Source organism: Podarcis vaucheri, assembly GCF_965113315.1.
Source record: "Podarcis vaucheri genome assembly, chromosome: 11".
Taxonomy (NCBI): domain Eukaryota; kingdom Metazoa; phylum Chordata; class Lepidosauria; order Squamata; family Lacertidae; genus Podarcis; species Podarcis vaucheri.
The window spans coordinates 3,668,261-3,687,270 of NC_138749.1; the positions used below are offsets into that span (position 1 = coordinate 3,668,261).

The 19,010-nt window shown below is 45.7% G+C and overlaps 1 protein-coding gene across 1 annotated transcript in view; it reads left to right on the plus strand.

The window, feature by feature from the left end:
• Positions 1-18,643, plus strand: part of NOL6 (nucleolar protein 6) — a 74,682-nt gene extending 56,039 nt beyond the window's left edge. The window contains exons 25-26 of the mRNA XM_082241809.1: positions 15,284-15,385; positions 18,177-18,643. Coding sequence (XP_082097935.1) covers positions 15,284-15,385; positions 18,177-18,326 — 252 coding nt within the window. The 3' untranslated portion in view covers positions 18,327-18,643. The remainder of the gene's footprint in view (positions 1-15,283; positions 15,386-18,176) is intronic.
• Positions 18,644-19,010: the final 367 nt, after the last annotated feature.

The following is a 19,010-nucleotide window of genomic DNA, read 5'->3' on the forward strand; positions in this document are numbered from 1 at the left end:
CTCATGAGTAGTCCTCTGCGCTTCCAGGAATTTCTCAAAATCCTCAGAAACAAATTCCCCGCCCCGGTCAGAAAACAGGTTCTTAATAGGTTTGTTAAAATGCGTTTTTACCCAGTTGCAAAAAACCTTGTACTTCTCAAATGCTTGGGACTTCTCAGCGATTGCATAAGTCCAACAATATCTACTATACTGGTCTATCAGGGTAAGCCAGTACTTTGAACCTCCTAATGATGGTGGGAGTGGCCCAACTAAATCACAATGTACACGCTCAAATGGCTCAGTTACTTTCCTATCTGAGCACCTACCCTTGCGTGCAACCTTAATCTTATTCTTGCAACAGGATAGACACTGCATAAAGAATTTACATGGTTTTAAGTTGAGGCCATTGACAATACTCTTTGTCTTAATTACATCAGCAAAATTCAGGTGTCCCAGAATTCTGTGCACCTCGTGGACACACCCAGAATGTGGCCTTACATTCCTCAACCCCTGGCTTGACTGTGCTGCTCTGCAATTTATAGGCGATTGGGAGTAGGTTCGAAAATACAGTCTATATAAGCCATCAGATTCCCGGGCATACAATAGACGTTTGTTCCCCTCGAAAAACTCACACATTGAATTTAAGAAACGCACAGTTATCCCTTGATGAGCAAAGCACCTTACTGACAATAAATTGTCCACTGACGGGCAGTAAATGCAGTTTGCTATTGTAATGTTTAAAGAGTCAAGTTTAACAGTACCCCTGCCAAGCGACTGCAGGACTTGTGAATTGGCTAAATGTACATTACCAATTTCCTCTTCGAAAGAAATAAACAAGCTTCGATCATTGCAGACGTGCTGAGATGCTCCTGAGTCGATAACAAAAGACTTCCACTTGGCACCTTTAGGTCTTTTACGATCTTTAGTCCGAGCGTGAAAAGCTCGCGGCTCGTTTCTGTCCCTACTATACGATGCCGGCTGCTGGGCTGACGACCGTGACTGACGAACAGAAACAGACTTGGGAGTACTTTGCTTTCTTTTGGCTCTGCAGTCCTTTGCAAAATGTCCTTGCTTATTGCAGAACCAACAACGCTTTGCAGCTTTAAATGCAGTTGTATCACCACAGGTTTGCATATGGCGTTCCTCATTCTTTCTGGAAACAGGAGTGCTTATGGCACAAGCCTCCCTTCTATCCAACTCGCCCATTAATCTTGCCGTTACCCCTTCCACAGTTAATTGTGCTGGTGGAACGGCAGATATCTGGCTAGCTATACCATCAAAGTCCTCATTAAGGGAACAAAGGATGATAAAAATATACTGAATATCAGGTACCTCCATGTCCCTTCGAATTAATTCGCCGCGTATTGCCTCCAGACGTCTCAAGTGTGCTGCCAAATCACCACCAGGCTGCAACTTCGTCTGGTACAACTGCTTGAAAAATGTCAATGCAGATGCTGACTCTTTTCTAACATGCACTGCTGCAAGACTGTCCCACATTTCTTTGGCAGTTTTCTTATTTCTTATATAGACTACTTGCTGGTCGCTGACTGCCAAATTAATTATCGCCCTGGCTTTTGCATCTCCTTTCGACCAAGCATTAGTTACAGGGTTAGGAGGGTCATCAGTTACATAGGTCCATACTTCTCTAGAGGTCAAAAGCGCCTCCACCCGAAAAGACCATAAATTATAGTTCTCATCTGTCAGCTGTGGGAAGACCAGAGCCTTCTCAGCTTCAGGAACCCGGTCAACCATTCTGGAACTCTTCCAGACCCACAAAAACTACGCTAACAGGAGAAGGAGTTTTCAAACCTTTCTCAGAGTCCAAAAATATGCAGTCATCCACTCAGCAGCTGGGCCCATAACCAAAGATGTTGGCTTTTTGCAGTATAGTAACGCTGCAGAGAGCTTGCTGGGGAGATCATGCATTAAAAAGAAAGGACTCAAAAATAACTTAAAGAAGGTTTTAATAAGAAAAACAAAAACTCCATTTACACTAAATACACCAACAAACCAACATGACCCAACCACCAACCCATCCCCCAGGGTAATGGGAGAGCTAGGTGCTGCTCCTTATATACTCTACCCAAATGCTGACACGCCTTAATCAAGTACAACTCAGCAGCACCTGCTATGTTTCACAACTGTAAAGCTGGGTCTCGTTATCTTGCTCTGGCCCTTGCTCCGGCCCCTTAAAGACATACACATGGAGTGGAACAATGATGAACCTTTACATTTAAAGAAACCATTCAACAGGGCAGGGTATAAATATTATTATTATTATTATTATTATTATTATTATTATTATTATTATTATTATAATTTATTATTTATACCCCACCACTCTGGGCGGCTTCCAAAAGAATATTAAAATACTATAATACATCAAACATTAAAAGCTTCCCGAAACAGGGCTGCCTTCAGATGTCTTCTAAAAGCCTGGTAGTTGTTTTTCTCTTTGACATCTGGTGGGAGGGTGTTCCACAGGGAAGGCGCCACTACCGAGAAGGCCCTCTGCCTGGTTCCCTGTAACTTGGCTTCTCGCAGTGAGGGAACCGCCAGAAGGCCCTCGGAGCTGGACCTCAGTGTCCGGGCAGAACGATGGGGATGGAGACGCTCCTTCAGGTATACTGGACCGAGGCCGTTTAGGGCTTTAAAGGTCAGCACCAACACTTTGAATTGTGCTCGGAAATGTACTGGGAGCCAATGTAGGTCTTTCAAGACTGGTGTTATGTGGTCTCTGCGGCCGCTCCCAGTCACCAGTCTAGCTGCCGCATTCTGGATTAGTTGCAGTTTCTGGGTCACCTTCAAAGGTAGCCCCACGTAGAGCGCATTGCAGTAGTCCAAGCGGGAGATAACCAGAGCATGCACCACTCTGGCGAGACAGTCCGCAGGCAGATAGGGTCTCAGCCTGTGTACGAGATGGAGCTGGCAGACAGCTGCCCTGGACACAGAATTGACCTGCGCCTCCATGGACAGCTGTGAGTCCAAAATGATGATGATGATGATGATGATTATTAATTATTATTATTCTGTTTGGTGTGCCTGCTGGCCATCTCCTCCTGCAGGATACTCCATTCCGTCCCCTTCCCCACGCAGTTTTCTCCTTCACAAGAGCTGGCCAGGATTCCGTTGCCGCTGAGCACCCTCAGCCAGGTTTTACTCAAGAGTAGACCTGTTGAAACGAATGGACCTAACTTGGTCATGTATTTTATTGGATGCACTCTCAGTAAAATTTAGTTGACTCTCACCTTCAGTTCCTTGTTGGGCTGCTTGGCACCTTCATTAGACACCTTCTGGCAAATACAGTGGTGCCCCGCAAGACGAATGCCTCGCAAGACAAAAAACTCGCTAGACGAAAGGTTTTTTCATTCGCGATTTGCCTCGCAAGACGAATTCCCCTATGCGCTTGCTTCGCAAGACGAAAACGTCTTGCGACTTTGTTAAGCCGTTTAAACCGTGCTTCGCAAGAAGAAAAATTCGTTAGACGGCAAAAATTGCGGAACGAATTAATTTCGTCTTGCGGGGCACCACTGTACTAAATGCACCTTATTTAACATGGCTTTTGATACTTGAGCTGTGTGTGGTTTTTTGTTTGTGTGTTTAATTTTTTTTATTTTCAATGCAAAATTACAACAAAAATTACAACAAAAATTACAAACATTGAATCCAAAATAAAGCAGTACAAAGAAGTAAAAAAAAGAAAAGAACATGAGAAAAAAGAAAAAAGGCAAAAAAACCCAAAACACACATCTACAAATAAAACCATATCATCATTCTAATCGTTACGTATGTATTCACATAATGATTTCCTTCCTTTGTTCTAAGACCTCAAAATTTTTACTCTTTCTAAATTGTTGTGTAGATTACCTCTATCTTTATACTTTTTACACCATTGAGCTGTGTGTTTTTAGGACCCCCCTTATTTCTGAGACGGGAAGCTGTTTTAAATATTGTTTTTAATACAGTGGTGCCCCACAAGACGCATGCCTCGCAAGACGGAAAATTTGCTAGATGAAAGAGTTTTCCGTTTTGGAGGTGCTTCGCAAAACGAATCTCCTATGGGCTTGCTTCGCAAGACGAAAATGTCTTGCGAGTTCCTGCGGGTTTTCTTTCCTCCCCCCCCTTTTCTAAGCCGCTAAGCTGCTTATCAGCTGATCCGATAAGCCGCTAAAAGCCGCTAATAGCGCTAATCCGTCAATGGGCTTGCTTTGCAAGACGAAAAAACCGCTAGACGAAGAGAATCACAGAACGGATTCTTTTCGTCTTGCAAGGCACCACTATACTGTGTTTTGATGTTGCAACCTGTCTCTGCATCCATGGCAGTTGGCTTTCCATAGTAAGTGGAAGACATTTGTTGATTGATTGATTGATTGATTGATTGATTGCATTTATATCCAACCTTTTCCTCCAACGAGCTCAAGCTGATGTACATTGCTCTACCTCCCCCCTTTAATCCTCACAATGACAGCCCTGTGAGGGAGCCTCAGGGATGGTGACCGGCCTGAGGTCAATCATTGAGATTTATTGGCTGAGTGAGGAATCCAGCCAGATCCTAGTCCAACACTCTTAACTGCTACACCACACTGTCTGTCAGTAGTGGGTGGGTGGGTGGGTGTGGTGTTTTACTGACATTCTAGCAGGGCCAAACTTCCCAGCTGCTTTGTGGGAATCATAGAATCATAGAATCATAGAGTTGGAAGAGACCACAAGGGCCATCGAGTCCAACCCCCTGCCAAGCAGGAAACACCATCAGAGCACTCCTGACATATGGTTGTCAATCCTCTGCTTAAAGACCTCCAAAGAAGGAGACTCCACCACATTCCTTGGCAGCAAATTCCACTGTTGAACAGCTCTTACTGTCAGGAAGTTCTTCCTAATGTTTAGGTGGAATCTTCTTTCTTGTAGTTTGGATCTTGTAGTTTGGGAAAGGACGCTTGCCTACCAAACTCAGCAGACCTCAATCTGCAGAGCCAGCCACGCAGTTCCTGTGTTCTTAGAATGGGTCTCCGTCCGCAGAGCAGTTGCAATATAAAAATTAGATGGCAGGGAGGTGCAGGTAAAGGGACCCCTGACCATTAGGTCCAGTCGTGGCTGACTCTGGGGTTGCGGCGCTCATCTTGCTTTACTGGCCGAGGGAGCTGGCGTACAGCTTCCAGGTCATGTGGCCAGCATGACTAAGCCGCTTCTGGCAAACCAGAGCAGCGCACGGAAACGCCGTTTACCTTCCCGCTGGAACGGTACCTATTTCTCTACTTGCACTTTGACGTGCTTTCGAACTGCTAGGTTGGCAGGAGCAGGGACCGAGCAACAGGAGCTCACCCCGTCACGGGGATTCAAACCGCTGACCTTCTGATCGGCAAGCCCTAGGCTCTGTGGTTTAGACCACAGTGCCACCCGGGTCCCAGGAGGTGTGGGTGGGTGAGAACAAATGCGATCACATAAGGGGGTCTTCTTCTCTCTGCTGGAACAGGCCAATGGAACAGTGGGGGAGGGAATAATTTTGGTGATTCCCCCTTCTCTTCTTGCCCCCCACCCAGCCTCCCAAAATCTGCCCTGGCTTTTGGGGCAGGGCACTGGGGCTGTGGTGGGGAGAGAGGAATTGCAACAGATGACCTCCTTTCCTGGTTGCTTGATAGATGCCTTTTTGCCAGTAGAGGAGACGCCATTGGTTAGCCTTTTGGTCTAGGAACCAAAGGTGCAAGTAGATGCACATATTAAGGATGGGATTTCCAGAATAAGGGGAATGGGCGAGGGGGAATTAAGAACATAAGAGCTAGCTGGATCAGGCCAATGGCCCGCCCAGTTCAACATCCTCCTCTCACAGTGGCCGATCAGATGCACAGGCGAAACCCACACGCAGGATCTGAGCATAAGACCCTCTCCCCGCTTGTGGTTTCCAGCAGCTGGTATTCTCAAGCATTGCTGGTCCTGGCCATAGAAGCAGTGAATAGCCATTGTGGCTTGTTGTTGTTTAGTCGTTTAGTCGTGTCCGACCCTTCATGACCCCATGGACCGGAGCACGCCAGGCACTCCTGTCTTCCACTGCCTCCCTCATGCTGGTAGCTTCGAGAACACTGTCCCTCCATCTTTCCCAACATCAGGGTCTTTTCCAGGGAGTCTTCTCTTCTCATGAGGTGGCCAAAATATTGGAGCCTCAGCTTCAGGATCTGTCCTGCCAGTGAGCACCCAGGGCTAATTTCCTTAAGAATGGATCGGTTTCTTGCAGTCCATGGGACCCTCAAGAGTCTCCTCCAGCACCAGAATTCAAAAGCATCAATTCTTTGGCGATCAGCCTTCTTTATGGTCCAGCTCTCACTTCCATACATCACTACTGGGAAAACCATAGCTTTAACTATATGGGTCTTTGTTGGCAAGGTGATGTCTCTGCTTTTTAAGATGCTGTCTAGGTTTAAGATGCTAGCCATCGTGGCTGGCAGCCATCAGTAGCCCACTCCACAAATGTGATTAATCCTCTTTGAAAGCCTTCCGAGCTGGTGGGCATGCCTGCCTGCTGTGGCAGCGAGTTCTGCAGTTTAACAGTTCAAAGATTTCCTCTTCTCTGCCCTGAATTTTCCAATGCGCAGCTTCATTGGAAGTCCATGGATTCTGGTGTCACAAGGCAGGAAGGAGAACTTAACCCTACGCATTTCTTCCCGTGCCGTGCTGAGCTTTAGAAATCTCTATCTGCAGCAGAAACCTAGGCAGAAACTTATAAACGTAAGCAGCACAGCTGCTAGCTCTCTCGGCTGGGACGGAGATTGCTTAATGCAGGCCGCAAAGTTGCCTCAGAGGTGTTGCCGCTGCAAACTCCAGGAAAATAAGATAAAAAAGGAGGGATTCGCCGTGCAGGCAAGCAGCAGCCGCTTTTGGAGAACCCGGTGACACCCGGGCCATTCCCAGACCCAGCCAATTCTTCGACAATCGCCTTGCAACAGAGCGAGAGAACAGGTTCTGTCTTGATCTGTGCCTCCGCTGACTCCTGGCAAAAGGGAAGTTTCCCAGGCAGCGCATAACCCTTCCTTGTTATTATTATTTTTTAAAAGCATCTGGGTTTTGTTGCTTCAGCAGCTTCTGAATCACGCTGCGGTTTTTAACAAGAAGGTTCAGAGTCCTGGCAGGGCACATAGCAATATTCCTCCTGACGTTATTAGCACACACGGCTTCATTCAGCAAGCGTCCGTCATGAGAAAAGGCGGGGGGCCCAATTAGCACCCCGTATATTCCTCTGTTAAAGCTACGGTTTAGCCGTACAGTTAAAGCTCTAGTTTTCCCAGTAGTGATGTACGGAAGTGAGAGCTGGACCATCAAGAAGGCTGATCGCCGAAGAATGGATGCTTTTGAATTCTGGTGCTGGAAGAGACTCTTGAGAGTCCCATGGACTGCAAGAAGATCCAACCTCTCCATTCTGAAGGAAATCAGCCCTGAGTGCTCACTGGAAGGACAGATCCTGAAGCTGAGGCTCCAAGACTTTGGCCACCTCATGAGAAGAGAAGACTCCCTGGAAAAGACCCTGATGTTGGGAAAGAGGGCACAAGAAGGGGATGACAGAGGACGAGATGGTGGGACAGTGTTCTCGAAGAGACCAGCATGAGTTTGACCAAACTGCGGGAGGCAGAGGAAGACAGGAGTGCCTGGCATGCTCTGGTCCATGGGGTCACGAAGAGGCGGACATGACTAAACGACTAAACAGCAACATATTCCTCTGTGCGCAGATATAAACCGTAATCTCTCAGGCTTATTAGTATAATAGCATCATCATCCGCGTGCGAGTTAATGCAGTGAGGCAGAGGTTTTCAACCTGTCTCTGCAGCCTCCTCCTCTTTCTCCCTATTCATATTAGCCATCCTTGCTGCAAATCTGCAAATCTCTCTCTTGATCTCTCTCTCTCTCTCCCTGATTCTAGCCTGAGTCCTGCCGCCGCTGCTGCTCCCACTTATGTGCATGCACATCCTGTAATTAAACCCCACAGGGGAGCCACAGAAAATATGCAGTGGGTCAAAGGCACCGTGGGCTCAAAAGGGTTAGAAAGCCACTGCAATGTGCAGTGGTTTCAATTGCACTCGGTCAACTGTTTCAGTTGCACAAACTTAAACCTGGCCTCCCTCACCCTTTGCAGGGACAGCCAGAGATTGTGTCCTCTTTACGGTTAATCTGTGGAACTCACTCCCACAGGAGGCATGGGTTTTCAGTTTTCCCTTGAGGTGCCTGGGTGGCCACTGTGAGAGCAGGATGATGGACTAAATGGGGCATGGGCCTGATCCGGCTTTTCTTTTGCACGTGCATAGGCTGAGTTATTAATCAGGTCGTGTGAGGTTAGTGGCTGAGCCAACGACCATGCAGACTTAATATAGTATTAATTAGTTATTAATATACATTAATATATTAATAACTTGCTGCATGCAAATAAAAATATTTGTATACCGATGTTGCATTATGCACACACACACAATTTACGGCAATAAAAACATAAACTCATACAATAAAACCATTACAGAATTAAATAGCAGGCATCAGTTAATCACTGTGGAAGAGTGTACTCTTAATTGCCCTCATAGGCCTGGCAGAACAGAAACCGTTTCAGCAGGCATTTTTAGAGCTAGCACAGAAGGAATCTCTTGTGGCAGGGAGTTCCATGGGACCGGGACGGTGGTGCTAAAGGCTCGGTTTCTTGGTATCAAACGAACCTTGCCAACTGTGGGAACGATTTAATAACGCAAAGAAACCTGGACCCAGAGGAGGGGTTTGATGGAAGTGAGATTTTGACATGACTGCAGTGGTATACTTTGAGGGTAGAGCTTCATAATAATAATAATAATAATAATAATAATAATAATAATAATAAGAAGAAGAAGAAGAAGAAGAAGAAGAATTTTTATTTATACCCCACCCTCCCCAGCCAGAGCCGGGCTCAGGGCGGCTAACACCAGTAAAATTACAATAAAAACATAATGGGGGGGGGGAGAGAAAAAGAAAAAAACAATTTAAAATACAGGTTAAAATGCAATTTCAGTTCCCCTTTGTCCTTGTGCAGCAATAAAACTGCTAGCACATTTGCAAAGCTAAGCAGGGTCCGGTATGGTTTCAAATTGGATGGGGGACCGTGTGTTGAGATCCCTGCTTTGCAGGGGGTTGGACTAGACGTTCCTTGGAGGGGGCGTCCCTTCCAACTGCAGTTCTATGATTCTGTGAGTGAACGTTACCCATTCATTTATATGGAAGGAGGGTTAGGGCAGATTTCCCCAACCTGGCGCCATCCAAATGTTTTGAGTTACAATTCCCACAAGCCCCAGCCTGCAAAGCTGAGCTGTAGTCCAATACATCCGGCGTGGGTTGGGGGAAATCTCTGTCACAGTCTCTGAGCCCCTTGTGTGCATTATGCGCAGCAAGCTAATCTAGAAATCTGTTTCCCGCCTGCATTGCAAAACAAGCAAGCAGTTTGCAGAGTCAGTTTACTGGCTATTTTCCAGGAGTCATTGTGACACAAGAGGGGCTCTCTGCGTGGCCTTGGGACACCAGGGACTGTGCTGAGCTGTTTAGGAAAGAAGCTACTGGTCTCACTTCCTCTCCCCTTAAAACAACAACAAAATTCAACAGGAGCTCAGCTTTATTTTGTCCATGCAATGATGCCTTAGCTTTATGTCAGGGTAGGTCTTTTTTTTAATATATATATATATATTACGAAAGCATATATATATATATATATATATATATATGCAGGTTTTGGTGTCTTCGGGTGTCTTCCCGTGTAAGAGTCGGGGTGTCTGTGCGACGCTTCGACGAGGTCTCACTCGTCATCTTCAGGCTGGTGCTTTCGGCTTCTTGTTACTGGAACAGAGCAGAGTCTGGTGTTTGAGTTCCTATAAATACTGTTGAGGGGTGTGGTGTATAGCCTCCAACGTTCTGGGTAGAGAGGAAGTTCCTAGATTAGTGTGCCTTTTCTTCTTTTGTTCCTTAATTACTTGAGGGATATCTTGGGTGATTTCATGAGTGATATTCTGAATATCACTGGGTGGGTCATTAATTACTTGAGGGATATCTTGGGTGATTTCATGAGTGATATTCTGAATATCACTGGGTGGATCATTAAGTGTAGATTAGTTGCTAAAGCTCTCGTGTCTTGACCTCTTGAGCTTGTGAAGAGTTTTTCTGAGAAGATGGCTGTGCTGCATTTAGTTGTGCTCTGGCTTGGCTTCGTGTATAGGGGCGAGCTATGGTTTTGTGCCTTGTGCCAGCCAGATCTGTGTAGGGATTGCAGGGGGGTGCAGCATCCGGAGGTGCCACTATAGTTTGGTTGCTGGATGGAGTCTGTAATATGTCTGTGGAGAGGGTCTGGGTTTGGGTCTGGTGTGGTTGATTGGTGACGGCGTTCTGTGTGCCTCTGGTTCTGGTGTCGGTTTTTGTGGGGAGGGCTAATTTCCAGATGTCTGGCAGGCGGGACGTGTCGTCACGCTTGTTCATGTTGTGAGGGTGTTTCTCTATCTCGATGGCTTCCATGATTATTCTCTTGTGGTGATGTTCCATGTTAAAGAGCAATTTGGAATCTGCAAAATTAATTTCGTGTCCTGTTTCTTTCATGTGTTGGAAAAGAGAGGAAGTTTTTTCTTCTTTTTTGACGGCATTCTTGTGTTCTGCGATACGTGCATTTATTCGTCTGTTTGTTTGTCCAATGTACGTGGCTGGGCAGACTTTGCAGGGTATTTCATAGACCCCTTGGTTTTCCAGCTGGATTTTGTCTTTTGGGTTTCTGAGGATATTGGCTATTTTTTTGGTTGGTGCAGAAGGCTGTTTTGATATTGTGTTTATGGAGGATTTTGCTGATTTTGTCTGTAGTGCCCTTGATATAAGGAAGGAGGGCCATGCCATTGTTTTCTTCTGTGTCTTGGTTTTTGGGGGGTGTTTCTTTTTGGATTAGCTTCGTAACCCTGTTTTTCTGGTATCCATTGGCGATTAACACATTTGAGAGATACTGTAACTCAGTTGTCAAGTGGTCTTTGTCAGCCAGGCGTTTGGTTCTGGAGATGAGAGTCTTGGCTACGGAGTTTATTTGTGCAGGGTGGTGGTGTGATTGTGCATGTAAGTAACGGTTGGTGTGTGTTTTTTTCCGGTAGATAGTGTGTCCTAGGGAGCCATCAGGTTTTTTGTAGATTAGGACGTCAAGAAAGGGGAGTTGGTTGTTGTCTTCTATTTCCATAGTGAATTGTATTTTGGGGTGTAGGCTGTTGAGATGTGTGAGGAAGCTATCTAGTTTTTCTTTCCCGTGTGGCCAAATTACAAAGGTGTCGTCAACATATCTGAGCCAAAGTTTGGGTTTGTGTTCTGACTTGTCTAAAGCATTGGTTTCAAAGTGTTCCATGTACAGATTTGCGATGACCGGTGAGAGGGGTGATCCCATGGGTGCTCCTTCTATCTGTTTGTATCTTTGTCCATTGTGGATGAAGTACGTGTTGGTTAGGCAGTGGTTGGTCAGGTCCAGGATGTATTTGGGGGGGTTGTATTTGTTTTGAATGGCTGTCAAGGCTTCATTAATGGGCACTTGAGTGAAGAGAGATACAACATCGAAGCTCACAAGTAGGTCATCGGGATGTAGGTATTGTTTCTTTATTGTTTCTATGAACTGGAAGGAGTTAGTAACGTGTGAAGCGATGGATTCTGCATAGGGCTGAAGTTGCTTAGCGAGAAATTTAGCGAGATTTTGTAGAGGTGAGCCTATGGAGCTGACTATTGGTCTGAGTGGTGTTCCTTCTTTGTGTATCTTGGGGAGACCGTAGAGTTTGGGGCATCTGGATGATTTTTCTCTGGGGATGATTCTTAGCTGGATTTCTTCACTGATAGGAGAGGCTTTTATTTTGGATTTGGTGGTTTTTTCCAGATAGGTGGTGGGATCTGTTTTTATAGGTTGGTAGGTAGGGTCTTGGAGTAGATTTGATAGTTTTGCTTGGTAGTCCGATGTGTTCATCACAACAGTGGCGTTGCCTTTGTCTGCTGGGAGAATGATTATGTTGTTGTCTTTCCTCAGGTTGGTGAGTGCTTTCTGTTCTTCTTTGTGTAAATTGCTTCTGGGTGGTTTGCTGGAGCAGAGGATGTTGGTGACTTCAAGTCTGATTTTATTGGCTTCATCTGGGTCGATTTTGGTCAGGCTAGCTTCGACGTTACTAACTCCTTCCAGTTCATAGAAACAATAAAGAAACAATACCTACATCCCGATGACCTACTTGTGAGCTTCGATGTTGTATCTCTCTTCACTCAAGTGCCCATTAATGAAGCCTTGACAGCCATTCAAAACAAATACAACCCCCCCAAATACATCCTGGACCTGACCAACCACTGCCTAACCAACACGTACTTCATCCACAATGGACAAAGATACAAACAGATAGAAGGAGCACCCATGGGATCACCCCTCTCACCGGTCATCGCAAATCTGTACATGGAACACTTTGAAACCAATGCTTTAGACAAGTCAGAACACAAACCCAAACTTTGGCTCAGATATGTTGACGACACCTTTGTAATTTGGCCACACGGGAAAGAAAAACTAGATAGCTTCCTCACACATCTCAACAGCCTACACCCCAAAATACAATTCACTATGGAAATAGAAGACAACAACCAACTCCCCTTTCTTGACGTCCTAATCTACAAAAAACCTGATGGCTCCCTAGGACACACTATCTACCGGAAAAAAACACACACCAACCGTTACTTACATGCACAATCACACCACCACCCTGCACAAATAAACTCCGTAGCCAAGACTCTCATCTCCAGAACCAAACGCCTGGCTGACAAAGACCACTTGACAACTGAGTTACAGTATCTCTCAAATGTGTTAATCGCCAATGGATACCAGAAAAACAGGGTTACGAAGCTAATCCAAAAAGAAACACCCCCCAAAAACCAAGACACAGAAGAAAACAATGGCATGGCCCTCCTTCCTTATATCAAGGGCACTACAGACAAAATCAGCAAAATCCTCCATAAACACAATATCAAAACAGCCTTCTGCACCAACCAAAAAATAGCCAATATCCTCAGAAACCCAAAAGACAAAATCCAGCTGGAAAACCAAGGGGTCTATGAAATACCCTGCAAAGTCTGCCCAGCCACGTACATTGGACAAACAAACAGACGAATAAATGCACGTATCGCAGAACACAAGAATGCCGTCAAAAAAGAAGAAAAAACTTCCTCTCTTTTCCAACACATGAAAGAAACAGGACACGAAATTAATTTTGCAGATTCCAAATTGCTCTTTAACATGGAACATCACCACAAGAGAATAATCATGGAAGCCATCGAGATAGAGAAACACCCTCACAACATGAACAAGCGTGACGACACGTCCCGCCTGCCAGACATCTGGAAATTAGCCCTCCCCACAAAAACCGACACCAGAACCAGAGGCACACAGAACGCCGTCACCAATCAACCACACCAGACCCAAACCCAGACCCTCTCCACAGACATATTACAGACTCCATCCAGCAACCAAACTATAGTGGCACCTCCGGATGCTGCACCCCCCTGCAATCCCTACACAGATCTGGCTGGCACAAGGCACAAAACCATAGCTCGCCCCTATACACGAAGCCAAGCCAGAGCACAACTAAATGCAGCACAGCCATCTTCTCAGAAAAACTCTTCACAAGCTCAAGAGGTCAAGACACGAGAGCTTTAGCAACTAATCTACACTTAATGATCCACCCAGTGATATTCAGAATATCACTCATGAAATCACCCAAGATATCCCTCAAGTAATTAATGACCCACCCAGTGATATTCAGAATATCACTCATGAAATCACCCAAGATATCCCTCAAGTAATTAAGGAACAAAAGAAGAAAAGGCACACTAATCTAGGAACTTCCTCTCTACCCAGAACGTTGGAGGCTATACACCACACCCCTCAACAGTATTTATAGGAACTCAAACACCAGACTCTGCTCTGTTCCAGTAACAAGAAGCCGAAAGCACCAGCCTGAAGATGACGAGTGAGACCTCGTCGAAGCGTCGCACAGACACCCCGACTCTTACACGGGAAGACACCCGAAGACACCAAAACCTGCATTCCTATACCCGTGAAAATCTACGAAAGCATATATATATATATATATATATATATATATATATATATATATATATATATATATAATAATTTTTATTAATTTTAGTATATTAATTGTCATACATACCACAAAACTTCACATCTTATACAATCTTTTTGGACTTCCATCAGCACCTCTGATGACTCACCATTCTTATTATTTCTTCTGCATTTCTTAAATTCATATTACCTTTAATTCTCTTAACTAACAATCCTCCTCTTTATCCATTTTTGCAATAATTCAAATAATTCAACTCGCAAAATCTTCTTGCAAACCTACAAATGTAATCTGATCATCACAATTACTTTTCAAATATTCCGTAAATTTACACCAGTCTTCTGTGAATCTCTTATGTCAGGGTAGGTCTTAACAGAGATAAAGATTGACCTGTGTGTGACCTTGATGGGCGTTGGGCAGATATATGGGTAGGTGATGTTGAGGCTTTGCTCAGTTCTAAACAGTTTTAGAGTCATTTGTTTATTTGCAACGGCTGATGGGGCAAGACGTGCCCAGCTTAAGTCTTATGTGAATTCATTTCCCCTTATAGGAATGTATTGGCAAGCTTCACCCAATCTCCATCTGTCAGTCTGACCCTCCTCTCAGTTTTCTCCCTAGCCAAAATGCGACAAAGAAGCCAAATTTCAGGCTGCTCAGTCTCCCCCTGGGGCAGGAACGCATTCCTCCGCCGTGTCTCACAACAACCATCGCCTTTGAGCGCCTTATTTTTTGAGTTTCTGTGCAATCTGCATATCAGAGACCAGGTGTTAACTTGCAAGTGCCAGAGATAATCAACATACCTAAGATCTGGAATAAATCACATAAACAACTTTTTATTTCTTCTTGGTTAAACCGAACCTGGTCATATCACAGGAACGAATAACATTACATAACCTAAGATGCTGCGAGGTGGAATGGCTTTGAGGACAACGCGTCTGCATTGAGAATCCCTGGGAATAATTGGAACCGGTGACGCTTAGTTCGAGTTTTAAATTTGTTGCTTTCAGAGTCCTCTTTCTACACCTTATTGTAGTTTTCGATTGTTCCGTTTGTGACATAAACATTAGTGATATGTTCTAACTGTGCAATTTTTGCAGAAGTGTTCGCTTGGCACCTCTGTATCAATGCAGGTTTAGATCGATGTTGTCCTTCCAAAACCATCAGCTTAACCCTGGTCTCTTCCAAACCTCTCTCCTTTGCAGGCGGCATTCGGTGACCTGGCAATGTTTTTCTACGACAAGCATGGAGGAGAGGTGGTGGGAGTCCTCTGGAAGCCTTCGGCCTTTGAGCCACAGCCTTTCAAGGTGAGGCGGTCTGAACCCTGGGATTTGGACCGTGTGTATTTTTGTAACCTGGGTTCTGGGTCGCATTTGCACAGGGTGCAAGGCGCGGGGCAGCAAATAGAGGTGGCCAGAGAGCATTCTGCCTGCCGGAATGCTTAGGTAAAGGGACCCCTGACCATTAGGTCCAGTCGTGGCCGACTCTGGGGTTGCAGCGCTCATCTCGCTTTATTGGCTGAGGGAGCTGGCGTACAGCTTCCGGGTCATGTGGCCAGCATGACTAAGCCGCTTCTGCCGAACCAGAGCAGCACATGGAAACGCCGTTTACCTTCCCGCCGGCGTGCTTTCGAAGTGCTAGGTTGGCAGGAGCAGGGACCAAGCAACGGGAGCTCACCCTGTTGAGGGGATTCGAGCCGCCGACCTTCTGATCGGCAAGTCCTAGGCTCTGTGGTTTAACCCACAGCGCCACCCGTGTCCCATAATGCTTAGAGCTGATGTTAAGTGACACAGGGAGGGATGGCTGAGGGAGAGGCTTGCAGAGAAAAGGGGTATCTTGGCCGATGAGCGAGGGGCTGCTGTTTTCGGCCAGCGACATGGCGAAAGGTGCAGAGACCTTTTGGGTTGGAGGGGAGAAAGGATGTAAGAGGGGGATAGATGAGGAGCAAGCTGGAAGATCGAGAGAGCAGGTGCAAAAGAAGATGAGGAACGAGAAAGGACAGAGCTGATTGATGAAGGGCTTGGCAGTGAGCTCACATAAGAAGCCACTTTGGAAGTGCAAGATGTATGGGAGCTGGAGGGAAAGATGACTTGAGGAGAAGGTGGGGAACTGCTGGCTTTCAGCCAAAGGATAAATAAATCTACATGGCTGCTGCTTTGTAACTGCAACAGCTCATGTGGATAAAAGAGTCAGAGGGTGTTGGATTTTGCGTGGCTTGGCATGCCCAACTGGTCGCAGAACAGAGCCTCTAGCATGAAATCTGATGGAGCCGGTCGAATAATCAAGCACCCTTTCCCCACCCCCACCCCAACACCACCATCCTTTTTTACTAGCAAAATACTGTACTTTTTGCTCCATAAGACACACCTAGTTTTTAGAGGGGGAATGCAAGGAAAAATATATTCTTTAAAGGGAGCGCTGAGCAGAGTCTGTATGCATCCCAGGCTCTGCTCAGTGCTATAAATAATAATAATAATAATAATAATAATAATAATAATAATAATAATAATTTATTATTATTTATACGCCGCCCATCTGGCTGGGCTTCCCCAGCCACTCTGGGCGGCTTCCAAAAGAATATTAAAATACTATAATACATCAAACATTAAAAGCTTCCCGAAACAGGGCTGCCTTCAGATGTCTTCTAAAAGCCTGGTAGTTGTTCTCTTTGACATCTGGTGGGAGGGCGTTCCACAGGGAAGGCGCCACTACCGAGAAGGCCCTCTGCCTGGTTCCCTGTAACTTGGCTTCTCGCAGTGAGGGAACTGCCAGGAGGCCCTTGGTGCTGGACCTCAGTGTCCGGGTAGAACGATGGGGGTGAAGACGCTCCTTCAGATATACTGGACCAAGGCCGTTTAGGGCTTTAAAGGTCAGCACCAACACTTTGAATTGTGCTCGGAAACGTACTGGGAGCCAATGTAGGTCTTTCAAGACCGGTGTTATGTGGTCTCTGCGGCCGCTCCCAGTCACCAGTCTAGCTGCCGTGTTCTGGATTAGTTGTAGTTTCCAGGTCACCTTCAAAGGTAGCCCCTTTCACAAGCCACGTGGAGCATGTGTGTGGCGCTTGCAGGCTTTTCCCCGAGGAGGAAGAAGGGCAGCGTCCACGCGGCTCTTGGGGGCTTTTGCAGGAGGTGGGGGAAGGGACAGAGGGGCTAAGCCAGAAGCTAGAACAGAAAGAGGGAGCGCTGTGCAGTGCTCCCTCTCGCTGTTCTGGCTTCTGGGATAGCCGCACAGCCTGCATTCGCTCCATAAGACGCACACACATTTCTCCTTCCTTTTTAGGAGGGAAAAAGTGCATCTTATAGAGCGAAAAATACGGCAAGTTCCTAGCCATCATGGTGGCAGGTGCACCACACTGACTGCCCCTGTGCTGTTGCATATGCATTTTGTGCATCAGCTGGCGTGCTGTTGGCAGACAGATTCTGCTCAAGTGGCTCAGACCGGCTTTCCGTTTCAGAGGCTAGCAAGGCCTAGGGAGTGGGGCTCAATTCAAGCAACATGCCAAACCATGGTTAAAGGAGAAACTCGAGTACCGTTTAGCAAACCATATCGCTTAGCAAAGGTTTCTTCCTCGCTCTTCCAGAGTAACTGGAAAGTTTTAGGACAGTTTTCCTGGTAAAGTAACAGATTATTTATTGCAAAGCATGGAATCTATACCAGTAAGATAGAAACGGTATCAGACCGTCTTAAATTGGCCAGATAAGTAAAAAAAAGGTATTTTTTAGTTACCTTTACAAACTGGCATTGTAAAGGTAAAGATCAGCTCTGTGCAAGTTGGTTTGGGGAAGAAATTCCAAGTACTGGGTGTCACCACTGAAAAGGTGGTGTTTTGGAAACCATGGTTTGTGCTAACCAAGGTTTGTTGCGGTACCTAAATGGGAAAACCACACTCTCTGCACCTCTGGAGGCTCTTGTAGCACAGAAGTAGAAATGCTGAGCGGATGGACGCTGAAACCAGACAGGCGAAATGCAAACCATGGTTTGCCCGCCTGTTCAGAACCTCGGTTCAGATTTTGGGTTCTAAACCCGGTTTTGGTACAGTGTTTGGATTGAGCCACGGTCTGAACTCACTTATTATATCTGTTCTTTCCGTCACAGGTGCTAAGCATGAAAGGAAGAATGATGTCTGCCCTTGCGCCTGAGCCCCTGACAGTTCCCAATGTGGAGGCCATTTTGGAAGACTTCAAGATTTTGGGAGAAGGATTGGTCAAGTCAGTAGAGGCCCGTACAGAGAAATGGTCCATTTAGAACCTTTTGGAACTTTGTGCTGCATGTATAAAGTGTCGCCCAGGGTGTGTTCTCACCCATAACTTTTTCCACTTAGCGCTGTCTTATAAGAAAGGTATTTTTATTACATACAAACTTCTCTTGATCCTATTTCCTCCTGTAGACTCATCCAGTTTAGAGAAACTTGACCTCCCTAATAAAGGACTCTTGTTATTGTAGAAACTCTTATTAAATTCTCCTCCCGCCAACTTTTGAGGCCAAGGAAATAATTGGAACATTTCCCTTTATTCGTCCAGTGGAATTCTAATTAAAACATCACACCCTCTTAAAACCGTCAAGGTGTGAAATGCTGTTTTTTCATCCAAAGCTTATTTTACTCTACATACATACCGAACTCACTATAGGAGTGTTTTCTCTCCCAGGCATTAAATCAATTCAGGATGCTTATATCTTAGAATCATAGAATTGGAAGGGTCTCCAAAGGTCATCTAGACCAACCCCCTGAAGTACAGGCTTCACAGCTGAAGAGTCTCTGAAAACAAATTTGCTCCCATTTTCCATGTCACAGCCCTTTAGCCTGCAGAAATAATAATGATAACAACAACAACAAATTTTATTTATACTATACCCCGCCCTCCCCAGCCAAGGCCGGGCTCAGGGCGGCTAACACCAGATATAAAACAATTGATTGAAATACAACTTAAA